This window comes from Atta colombica, unplaced genomic scaffold (assembly GCF_001594045.1).
Source record: "Atta colombica isolate Treedump-2 unplaced genomic scaffold, Acol1.0 scaffold12, whole genome shotgun sequence".
Lineage (NCBI taxonomy): Eukaryota > Metazoa > Arthropoda > Insecta > Hymenoptera > Formicidae > Atta > Atta colombica.
The window spans coordinates 7,613,585-7,626,352 of record NW_017259206.1 but is presented as its reverse complement, the minus strand read 5'-3'; the positions used below and the strand labels follow the sequence as shown (position 1 = coordinate 7,626,352).

The window sequence follows — 12,768 nt, the reverse complement described above, 5'->3', positions numbered from 1 at the left end:
AATAATAATCAAAGAATCAAAATTTGTGAATTTTTTAAACGTCCTGAAAGAATTATAATGTGAGACAAAAACATATGACGTGTTCTCACTAATTTCTTCAGAAGTTTCTCGTATTGATATAAAAAAAATTGTTCACAAATTTTAATTCTTTGTTTAGTAAATATTTTGTTTAAAAGTTAAAGGTTCTGAAATTTTATAATACAAACTTATTTTGATAAAAGTAAGTAACTCCACGTTCAAAAATATATTTATTTTTTTTATTTTATCTTTATATTTGACAGACTTTATATCTTCCCATTGTAGTTTTTAAATTATTTTTTATTCATATTATTAATCCATTTAATTTTTATTTATAATGTTATACAGAAACAAATTTTTATTACAATGCAAAAGATACGCATAATTCACGTGTTTGTTCCTCGGTGTTCCATGATGTAGAACGTATGATATACTTGTAAATATAGACAAGTACAATAATTGCCAAAATAATTCGAGGCTTAAGATCGAATCTTAATCTTCGATCTTTCCGCCGATGCTGATCCAATCAACTGATCGGTGGCAAATAATTCGCAATCACTTCCTACTTACTTGGCCTTCGTCTGTACTCGATAGTGCAAACGAATTTTCGTTATAATTAGATTTGATTAGCGATTAGTAGTTAAATAGATATTTTCTGCGAATTATTTGCCAACCGCCGCCGTATAATTAGGCGACGTTAAATTGCGACGACTTGCAAAAACTGAAACATAAAGACTGTTCTGAAAAACTGCCAACAGACTTAAAAATACATCACATAATCTTGAAGGAATACTCCAAAACCTGCCTACTGATACTGCCCGACAAAACTTGACATTTTTCAATGATATATAAAACCAGAAACACATTTATCTTCTTCGACATGATATTTATTGAAGATTTATTTCAATTATCATTGAGAAAAGACATATCTTTTTGTTGCCGTTTCCTACATCCGAAATGCATTTAAGAATGACCATACAATTTTCGTCGCGATTTTACGGGCTCTCTTCAACGATGACTTCGTATAATATTTTTCGGCGGGACGTTTTATAATCTAAAAAGAATCGATCATTGGCGAAATATATATGCGGAATATATCGTAATAATATATTTTAGAGAGTGAATGAGAGAACGAATGAATGAAAGCGTGTATCTGAGAGAGAGAAGAATTTATTGATAATATATTTGTAAATCCGTAATTTTCCCGATGATATAGTGTCGGTGATCTATCACGGTTTTACCTAATTAATCAATGTAGAATCCTCGTGAAGGAATTATAATTGCTAGTCTTTAATTATGCGATATGCACTTGTAAATTCTCGCGTTATCGTTAATGCGAATTTACACGCGCATTTCGCAAGAAGTGAATGCAAGAAATGAGTATATGAATCGATGAACAGGTACTCAAAAGGCGAGGTGTATAATAAGTGTGAAAATATAAATTGCCATTTTTTATGTAGACAATATATTGTAATTATAATTATGTATTCATAATTACTATTATTTTATTGATAATTATTATATTGATATTATTATCGCTATTGTAAACTCTTGATTAGATTTGAAGCTCTTATTGTAATAATAGTAATTATAATTAATTATTAATTATTGGTTAACTTTTAGAACTCTATTATATGTAATAACAAATTATGATTGTAATAATTGCGGCTTTGATTTTTATACATAATATTTTATATATACATATTATAAGGAAGGAAAGATGATACACATACACATGATTACTCTTCAAGAGACGTAAGTGTATTTTGGTATAGAGCATGTATGCTATATTGTGTATAAGTGTGGCAAGAATAATTTTACGTATCCGATCCGGTCTGTATGAAACCGGAAGAACGAATTTTATCTTTGCGACTCTCGTTGAGTTGGCGATCCGTTTGTTTTCTTTATATTTTATTTCTCGGCAAACGAATATTAGAAAGAAAGGTCTTATATTTAAGATGGATTGTATTTTCATGGAAATTACTTTCCAAAAAATTTATTACACTGGAAATCGAAAAATTTGAACAGCAATTGTTTGTGATAGCTTGCATAAGCTACCTTTGGCGAACGGACAATTATTTTTTAAGTTAATGGACATTTTTTAACAGGCCAGTAGCAAAAGCTTTCGAATTGTAATTGTAATCTCGTGGTAATCGTCTTCTTCGATGTGAAATTTTCGCAATTTATAATTCTCGAGCTGACGTGCAAATAGTATGAATATCGTTTATTTGAATGCAACTCGACCCATCTTCGGGGCGCCGTATTACGTCCTCAATTAAGGCTGTAAATAGGAAGTACCAGATATTCGTTGAGCCACGCACGAACTCAAAGTTCCCAGTAACTTCCGACATTTAAGTGCCTAAAGACCCAGATATACGTCTATTCTCTTCGTTGTCTAGTTTCTACAGTTGGATAAGGTACTGCTTGTCAAAATGACAACGACAAAAACTAACGCTTGTCTATCGCGTAATACATTTTTTTCGCGTCCGTCGCGGAATATTTATTTAAAATATTATAATGGACATTTCATAAAAATATGAAGATAAATTGCACTTTTCTTGATATTCCAATTGAGTAAGATGTACAAACGAGAATAAATAATTCCTTTTATATTGCATTCTTTGCAATATCTACGGTACCTGTGAAAATATTGCAATAGTATAAAATTTTTAAAGAGCAATTTTATTAGCTTTTCACAAACTTTATTTCGTATATTTATTAAATTATATTTTTAAGTTTATAAATTTTAATAAGTTGCTAAATGAACAATGATGTATATAGCATAGAACAATGTACAAACTATTAACCCTCTGATGCTTTCTGAAAATAATTTTAAAACATGCATCATTTTCTTGGTCTCATTTAAAAATCCATTTATTATAATTAAAAATGTAAAAATTTATCAATTTGCTGAGATTTATTCTTCATTCTATGTTTATTAGATTGCGCACTACAAATAATCAAAAAAGTCCCAGTTGCTTGATAGTCTGTCAGAGGGTTAAACAAAGAAGTTATGCTCTTCTATAGAAATAACAAACGATATAAAGCGCCGAAAATTGCAAGACCAAGAGAAGATGCAATAAGTAATGAAACGAACATAATAAAGAAATCTATACGTATATCTCTACAAAAATGGAGTTTAGGGTATATACAGTAGAAATCATTGGCAGCGCTTTATCCAACTTCGCTAGTTTTTACATCGCAAAGGACGAGAGACTGTCGCTCGACACCCTCAACAGATCTCAGCACTCCGGCGAAACGAACAAGGATCATTTATTTTTTAATCAAACTCACAGAAGGGCCAGCTCGTTTCCGTGGAGTGCGCCTAACGAATAAATAATTATATATTATAAATAAATAAATGAATAAATATAAATGCATATATATACATATATATATATATATATTCAGATGCGCATGCGTGTACATACACATATGTAAATCTAACAATAAGTGCGGGAACCTTGAGGTACGTGGAGCAACGAAAACAGAAAATCCTCGAAAGTGGAAGCGCCGGAACGTCGTCAGTCGATGTTTTTGTTTTTGAGGATGCAAGAGTCAATTTTTCGATTGCGTAAACAAAACCCCTGCATCACTGTAACATACCTCTATAGCACGTCTCATAGTTTAATTAGCCCTCGGGTTATCGGTCGTTTAAATTTTCTCAGGCACGAGGAAGCGGTACCTTCAAATATATTTATTTTTCTGACTAGAAAATCGAGGGATTGAAACAGTGATAAGAGGGGTAGAAAAAGAGGGGAAGATGATACATTTTGCAAGCGGTGTTTGGTAATCCGAGGGTTAAGACTGATTCTACAAACGCGTTATAAAAAATGCTAGACCGAGCATATTTTATAATTATACTGTCATTATTATTGTTTGTAATTATACGATTACTATTGAATTTGTTTTTAATAAACGGCAAGTGCCATGATTACATATATGGGCTGCAGTATGATCATTCTTAGCTAACTCCTATCTTGGTAAGTTTAATATTAAATGAACAAATCATAAATGAATTGTTTACGGGAATTATAAAAAGATCTTCTTTTATTAAATAAATGTTAATTTATTATTAATTATTATCAAGAAATTGGTTATCAAAGAATTGTTTTTACAATAAAAGAAGAATTAAATAACGTCAAAAAATTAACGAACAATTGACTTATAATAATAAACAAATGCGAGAATTAAAAGTGTCAGATAATAATTTTTTATTTTTGAATGAATAAACTAAAACATGATACATTTAATAAAATACAAAACGAGATCATACTGATAAAATGAATTAGTTCTCGATTCAAAGATATAATAGAAACTTTGCAGATGAATGAACTTTTTATTTCCCGTATATATAATAAAATAAAATAATTGTGCAATACAATGTAATTTTAGTGTATTTTAATTTGAAATGTAAATATTACAAACAGTTTAGTTCTATTATTTTATTGTAATAGATTATTATTGTAATAGATAGTTTTAGAGAAATTACAATCAGGTGTAGCAATATTTATAATTTTGATTTTTTTAGCGGGAGGTTGAAGTTTATCTGCATTTAAATTTCTTTGTCGCTAAAATCGAATGCTTCGTTTCTATTTGTATTTATGTTGCTATTAAAATTGACGTTACTATTCGTATTTTGATTGCGCATTTTACGTAAATGTGAATCATCATTACTGAAAAAACGTCTTTGATGCTGTTTGGCATCAAGATTTGTATTGAAATTTTCATTAATATTTACGTTTTCATTGTTATTCAGTGATCTCATCGTGTCATCTTTAATTTTCTTTTGTTGCTTCACTTTTTTCGGCGTTAAGAGATATTGGATATAATTCTGAAAATTCAACTCTTTGAATTTTTTGTCTGTGATTAAAAAACCTAAATTTCTTAATCAATAACGAACAAATTTGTATGAAAATTAAATTAATTAAATTTCATACTCTATTTATCAAGAAATTACTATAGAGTAATTTTGTCATGTGTAATATATATACAAACCAAAATAATTATTTTTTAAATTATGTATTATAAGAAAAAAATATATAGAAACCATATTTTGTTTTTTTATTAAAATTAAAATTATATTAATTTTATTATTTGTTTTTTTTGTATTCTTTATGTATTCCACTAATACCTCATAGAGCTCAATGCTGTCGTAAGATGTTTGGTGTTCTATGATCAGGTAGCTTCTCGGTTGGCATAATACAAAATGTATTTCGTTCGCTTTGCTTGAGTATACTTTCAAGACGCTGCAAAAATTCTAAAATAGTCTCCAAATAATAGGATTTTCTTGCATCAGCATATTGCATCAGCGACAACAAGATCAAGAGCTTAAAAAAATAAAAAGGTAAAAATAAAAATTTAATTAGACATATTTTATAATAAATAACTCTTTGTTTTCAAAACAGATTTAGCAAAAAAAATTATAAAGAAACTAAAAGATAATTAGATTGTGTTACATTTAATATCTATATAAACTAACAATAATATATTTAGCACTTATTGCTAAAAAATAATTTATTTATTACACAGCCGAATATTCGGCACGAAATCATTGAAAAAGACATGATTGTCAATGTTCGGAATTCTCTTTGATTTCTGCTGCGTGCGTCTACTGCTGCGTGCGTCATATATGAGCGTTCACGTTAAAAGTTGTTTGCGAATTTAGTGAGAGTAAAAAAATTGTTAATTATATAAAGCATATGATATAAAGTGTTATCGTTCGCTTGAGTGAAATGTGCTAAATTCAATTTATTCTTTATGATATCATCAATTGACACTTTAAAATAGCTTATAACTGAGAGAGAGAGAGAGAGAGAGAGAGAGAGAGAGAGAGATTGAAGTACATAAAATAAATTTGAAATTTTGCATGCTGATTTAAATTTGTATGTAATGCATTTTTAAATAATCAAAGTTTTTTTCTTTTTTTAATGTCAATGTTCATTAAATTAGAAAAAAGTCACCGATACCGACATAGGCTGTTTTTAGATAATATTTCTTAAACAAAAATAAAACTTTAAAAACATAAACTAAAAAGTGTCTTTCATCAGATAATATAAGCAGTTTTTATAATACTGTTTGCAATTCTGCAATAATTAATTTTTTCGTAAGATAAGCAAAAATGAGCGTCTTACAAAATAAGCTCCAAAATTGACACAGTAGGCAGTAATACTACGTATTTCTATTTTTTTTTATAGGAATTATTTGTACAAAATATTTATAAGTGAATGTTTCTAAAATATTTCAAAATTTTTTCACTTTGTTATAAAATATTTTTATTGAATTATATGCATATTTACTTTATGCTATTCTGCAAGACGCAAATATGTAACGCGATAGTTTTTCAAGAGTTTTTCCATATATGCACGATTGTCTCCAGCTCCAATAGAGTTATTTACACTATAAAGCAACATTATAAAGATTAAATTAGTTCATGATTTTTTTACAGATGTGGCGGTTTATGCTGCACTTCAATTTAAAATTTAAAATCGTATTATGAAAAAACTAAGAGAAAAAATAAACAAAACTGATTTAGGGAATAACATGCATTTAAAATGACATATTATCAATAATATTACGTCATTTTAAATGCTTGTAATTCCCTAAATAATATTATCAATAATATAGACATTATTATTTAAAAAACAATAAAGAAAAAGGGCTACGAGCCAAAAATTATTTTATAAAATTAAATCTTAATATAGAAGTTTGAACATAAATAAAAGAAACAATCCTTTAGTTGATTTAATACAATGCGCTAGCAATAAACAAATAGACGTTTCGATCGCGACCGAATCATTATCAATGTTAAAAACATATTACAAACGGTAAATAATACATAATATAAACTTACTTACTGAACTTCGCTCTTTCTAACGAACGCTGGTAACACAAAAAATCATTATCCTGTTCACAGTTATAATGTAACTTGGAAAAAATCATCGCATGACAATTAATTGCAGTCAATCGTTGAATTGCTTGAATAATGAAATAATATATAATAAAACTATTTAAATTACGCAATTTGCAAAAGAAAATCGTAAGAATTTTATTTTCGCATTTGTAGAATTCGTTTTTAGCTGATTTGATGTAGAAACAAATCATATATACACGAATTATGAATTTGTACTTCTTTAATTAGTTAAATAGATCATGATTTTATTAATATTAATAAATAAATGCAATAGTAAGTTTCTGAAAAATAAGAGGGTGTTCACTTTAGGAGACCTGTCAGTATCGGTGACATTCCTCTAATGTTTATTGAAATTCTACTTTAAACAAAAAATAATTACAGAAGAATAAATGATATTAGGACTACTTACTATTCGTTAAAAGTAAGTTAATCAAAGAAATTATACGTTTATTTTAGTATATTAATTTCTTCCTACGTCATATAAAGCTAATAATTTTTTAAAAACACGTAAGTAAAATATGCGTATGGTAATCAAAACAATTTCTTTAAAAACAAGAGAAATATACAGAAGAACATTTACTTTGAAAATTCATCGATGTTAATAATTAATTCGAGATAGATTCGATGTAGTAATATATGTAATTATACAACCATTATTTAATCGAATAATTTTTTTTTGTTAAAATGTGATGTCGAATTTACGAAGAGCATTGAGAATGTCCTTTCTGTGAATTTTGATTCTGACATTTACGTAATTCTGCTCATCATCGTCCGACATTGTTGTTGTATCAGAATATTGCATCATCCTTCTGTTGTGATTATTCTGATTGATCTTCAAATGAGTCTGTTTCGATAGGAACTTTAGAGAGGCCATCACATCTGCTACGATATCTCTCGCTATGATCTCTTCGTCTAACGTATTTATGCTCGGGAAGTCTCTAATGATCACCCTTCGGGTGATCTTATCAAGTTGAGTTGCTACTTGGAAGACGGGCGAGGATACTCCGCTTCTTCTGTTATGTGTCACTAAAGGTATTTCAGCCTCTTTGAGATTCTTAATGTTCTTTGAACTGATGATATGATTAATGCGGTTTAAACGAGATTCTATTATCTTCCACAATTTTTGAGCCAATTCCTGAGCGTTCACGTTCACGTTCACGTTGATCACATTCTTGTTCTTGATTTTATCGATCTTAACTGTTCCTGTAAATTGTACTTTTAGTTTTGAATGTAAATAGGTATCTAAATAGGTATCTATTGTTAATAAATTATCATTGTATGAACAAAATAATAAAACGAAATAATGGATAAACTCGAGCTTTTATTGATGATAATGTTTTCATGTCATCGAATAACATTAACTGTATTATTACAAAGACTAATTCTATATATGAAATTAATGATTACAACAATATGTGAATATATTATTGTAATCACTGATACATAACATCTACTACGAAATTAATTTGTTTGTAAAAATTATTATAATAATTATTATAATATTCTTATAGATAATTGCGATAAAAAATTAATTCTTTTATCTATGTCTTTATTTTTCTCTTACATTTTCTTGTGAAGTTTGCTCCAAAGAATCCATCTGGAAAGATTTATGAATTATGACATTATTAAATCAGTTATAATTCGTATATGTTACATTGTTTACAAAATATTTAATAATTTTTTGCATTTTAAAATTAGCAATATTCGATATAGATGCTGATGATGTTTTATTATCAGTATATCGTTAAAGATTAATAATAATAATAAATATAAAAGATTGTTTTTATATACAGAAATAATTTGAAAAGAGACATTAAAGCTTTTTTATTGAGTTCTTAATGTCATATTAATATTATTATTATATAATTAATTATTTTTTTACTTGTTCTTACTTGAGCACAACTGAGCACCACTAGGGTAGCTCACAATATTGGTAAGCACGCAATGTAATTGATACAGATAAAATCATTTGAAACTGGCTTAGCGTGTCTCAAAACGACGAATGCATATATAAACCGACTTTTATATGCAATAACACGATGTGCCGGTGGAATTTTCGGCGCAGTGCAATGGTGCGATATCAAGACCTCAGAAATTAAAGACGGTGCAATTTGTGTTGGAGATTTAATCCGATAATTCATGATAAATCCAGGCCGTCCGCTTATAGGCAGTTTGTGGACCCACGCAAATCAATGCTGATCAATGAGACGCAATGTTCGTAAGTGCAGCTTTCACAAAATGTATCTTTGAATCACAACGGCAATTATCTTTTTGCACATTTCATATTGCCACGATCATATGTGTAATTTGTATACAAATTAATATGATGTCATTTAATTTATCTTGACCATCTATCTACTTATATATTCCAGTATTTAATACATTCATTGTTTTCTTTGTAAATTAACATTATTATTAAAAACGCAGAAAAATGCAAAAATGATAGCTTCACTTTTTGTGTCGTACTCACGCAATTGGCTCTTCTCGATTATTTTTATTTGTCTATAGGTTATGGCACATTAAAAACTTAAGCAGTAAGCTAATTCAATATTTCAATATTAATCAATATTTTTAATTTGCTATTGTTTATATTTTGACACTTGTAAGCTTTTTAATAGGTCTAACGTATAAATATGATAAATAGATATAATGTATAAATATATCCTGACTTAAAAGCGAGAATATATTTTTTAATATACAGAATTTTTTACCCAGTGAGAAATGATAATGATTTCGACATCGATACGATGCTTGGTTTGAGATGGCGATTGCGTTACGACAGCTTCGGTTGTTGAAATTGGTTGAATATCGTTGCGTCTGTTACAGTCACATTCTTTTTCATTTTTCTTTCTCAAATAGGTTAATCGATTCGCTGTGTGCGTTGCTAATTATAAAAAAAAGCTTCTCATTTTGAGCAACTGAATCTGAATTATTACGTGACGTATTCCAGTCAATATTTGATGGTAAAGAATGTACCTAATAAAAGAAAAAGAATTAATTCAAAATATTATAAGTACACGAAATTATTACAAATTGTTATTATATTATTTCTTATAAATATCTTTTATAATTCTATTAAATCAAATAAGTATATGTTTAGAATATAATATAATATACAATATATTTAATAATATAAATTTTTTAAATTGTTAAAGTAAAATGCTTTTTCGATTATTTAATTTAAGTAAAATTTAAAACTTTAAGTAAAATTTAAAAAAATTTTTAATATTTTATTTAAATTTATTTTACCAAAATGATCAACGCGTTAATAACAAACAAAACTGAACTTCTCGGCCACATTTTACTATTTGGTCCGATAAGCTAAACACAATCGCTTTAAATATGATCGTAAAATTAATATTGAGAATTTCGATCCATGTTATCCAATTTTAACGACTGTTGTCTTCGCATCACGTTTTCATCTATATTTTATATCGGATGCAATGTCGAGATTTGTTGTATTCGATTTAATTTTTTTACAGTCGACTCTTTCTTTTATTCGCATGTCTCATTACGGACAATCATTAATTAAAACAATGTCAATTTGATTATGTATAGCAACTATACAAAACATGGGATAATCACATGGACGATTCACAAACTTTAAGAGAAAATAGATTATATTATTAATTAAATTATCACTGTAAAGATCTTAATAATAATTATTATTTAAAAGTATCTTTGCGAAGATTAAATTTAATATTTGCATTGTTTTCTAGTATTAGCATTACGATCTAATTTACATGATCTAATTTACATGAAAATTAAATAAATCAAGTAAACAATAAAACTAAGGCAAGTCGATACAAAATCTATATTATTTAATTAAAATTAAACGTATCAAAATATTTATCAAAATATTTATCGCGTACTACTTCTAATTTCAATAGAACGGAAAGAATTAAAAGTAGTTATTGATATCAATTTTAATTAAGAAGTTAATATCTTAATAATGTTTAATATTTCCGATAACGTATCGCGATTGATCAATCAGTCTGTTCTTCATCGATCATTAACTACGTGAATAAGCTCTCGAGATGAGTGGAGAGGATGTAATAATTACTTCAACGTCCGTTATAACAATAGATGTATTTTCTGCTCAATTACACGTACAAGAGTTCAATCCGGCTGATCTATTTTTATGTATTGTAATTACATTTATTGATAAATGTTAAAATATATAACAGAATAAGAAGTTTTAGTGGGATAACAGTGGGTGTAATCCTCATATCATGAATAACTGATGTCAATTGCTAAAAATATCTCTTATTGAAAGAAAGAACGTTTATTATGCAAAACGTCTACTATAATTTATGTATATTTTCAGGATTGAAGAGTCACCAAGAAATCTGCGCAGCTTTCATCAGTAGGCAGACACTGTCCGAATGCTTCTAATAATAACGGTTCCTCTATAACTGCTGTCTCATAATCTCGAAATGATATTTTTCCGTCGTGATCGACGTCGAATTTCTTCAAGGCCAACTCCGACAAATCTTTCACTCCTTCGTCTGGATCTTCTTCACCGGGCTGCTTTATCAGGCAATTTCTATGAAATATTTGATTAGAAAATATTTGATTATATAATAATTATGAATAAAACAGATATGATTAAGTTAAAATTTTAATTGCTTTTTACTTGAGCAGCTGAAAGATTTCGTCTTTTGTGATGTATCCGTCGTTGTTTAAATCGTACACGTGAAAGCAGAAAACGATTTTGTCACGCAGACTACCTCGCAAGAATACATCTAATCCCATGATCCACGGTTCAAGTCTGATAGCACCTTCGATCTCTCGATCCCAACAGCAAAACAAGCGCTCTACCAGAATGTCCTCGGTGATTACGTGAAACGTATTGTGAAGGAGTTCTCGAAAAATGGTTCTATCGATTCTCTGAGCACACACAATGTGAGTTTGAAGAAATTTTTTAATTTAAGTAATTTATATATGTTTCTTATTTGTCTAAATACAAAATCAACTTTCAATTGCGCGTGGTGTAATTACCTCGACAGCTGGCCTCGATTGTGGCCTTCTGCCGATAGATATCGATCGTCCAACTTGTTGTTGGCTGGAATTGGTAGTCAATTTCTTGTAAAGTTTGCAGAGACTATCCAGTTCCATCCTGACAAAAGAAAATCTTCAAATTAAACGGTAATCAAAATAGTTATATGCGTGATTATGTTTTATTTTATACATTTATGCTACTGAACTAGTATAATTCACAAAGTATTAATAATTTTTATTCTATTGGAGAATATTATTTTTGTAAATCGCGTAATTCCATAACTTTTGTCTGTCAGTTCAAATCCACTTAATTCCATTTGTTTCTCTTTGTCAAATAAATGACAAAATAAAACACTGGAAAATTAATTCAAGAGTCATTGCGTCTCTGCAAACTCGCCTGGAGAATCTTGTCTTTTTTTTAAGGGATTCGATCACTTTTATGATGTAATTCCTAGCGCCTCCACCCTCCGGCATCTTTCGGCGACGTCTCCTTCTTGATGACTCGTCCTTGCCAGAAGCAGCGGAGATATGCCGCTTTGAGTTTGTCGACACTCTGCGACCGCTCGTCAAGAAAATGGAAACGCTTTTCATGAATGTCGTGCCGGCACAAATGCTTATACCTGTCCGACCCTCGACATCGATGTCGGCGCCGGCGCTGACGCCCGGCTTTGCCCTCCCATTTGGCGTGACATTTCGTTGTTCAGACATCTCCATTCAGTGACTAAAAGTTCTAAATTAATTGAAATTTTAATTTAGGTTGTTGACATTACAGGTAATTCTAAATTATTCGAACAGTTTTAGCTTTTTATTTGTATAGCAGAATTAAGAATCTATTC

At 29.0% G+C, this 12,768-nt stretch overlaps 2 protein-coding genes across 2 annotated transcripts in view; both read right to left on the bottom strand.

Moving 5' to 3' along the window:
• Window positions 1-4,573: 4,573 nt before the first annotated feature.
• LOC108694248 (ABC transporter H family member 2-like) lies at window positions 4,574-9,072 on the bottom strand. The gene is given in 3 exon segments (XM_018203612.1): window positions 4,574-4,852; window positions 7,677-8,128; window positions 8,814-9,072. Coding segments are annotated over 3 exon segments (990 nt in total).
• A 2,182-nt stretch (window positions 9,073-11,254) lies between these two features.
• Window positions 11,255-12,768, bottom strand: part of LOC108694247 — a 13,840-nt gene continuing 12,326 nt past the window's right edge. Inside the window, exons 11-13 of the mRNA XM_018203611.1 lie at window positions 11,933-12,050; window positions 11,568-11,821; window positions 11,255-11,477 (exon numbers count right to left, since the gene is read on the bottom strand). Of these exons, the coding sequence (XP_018059100.1) occupies window positions 11,255-11,477; window positions 11,568-11,821; window positions 11,933-12,050 (595 nt within the window). The remainder of the gene's footprint in view (window positions 11,478-11,567; window positions 11,822-11,932; window positions 12,051-12,768) is intronic.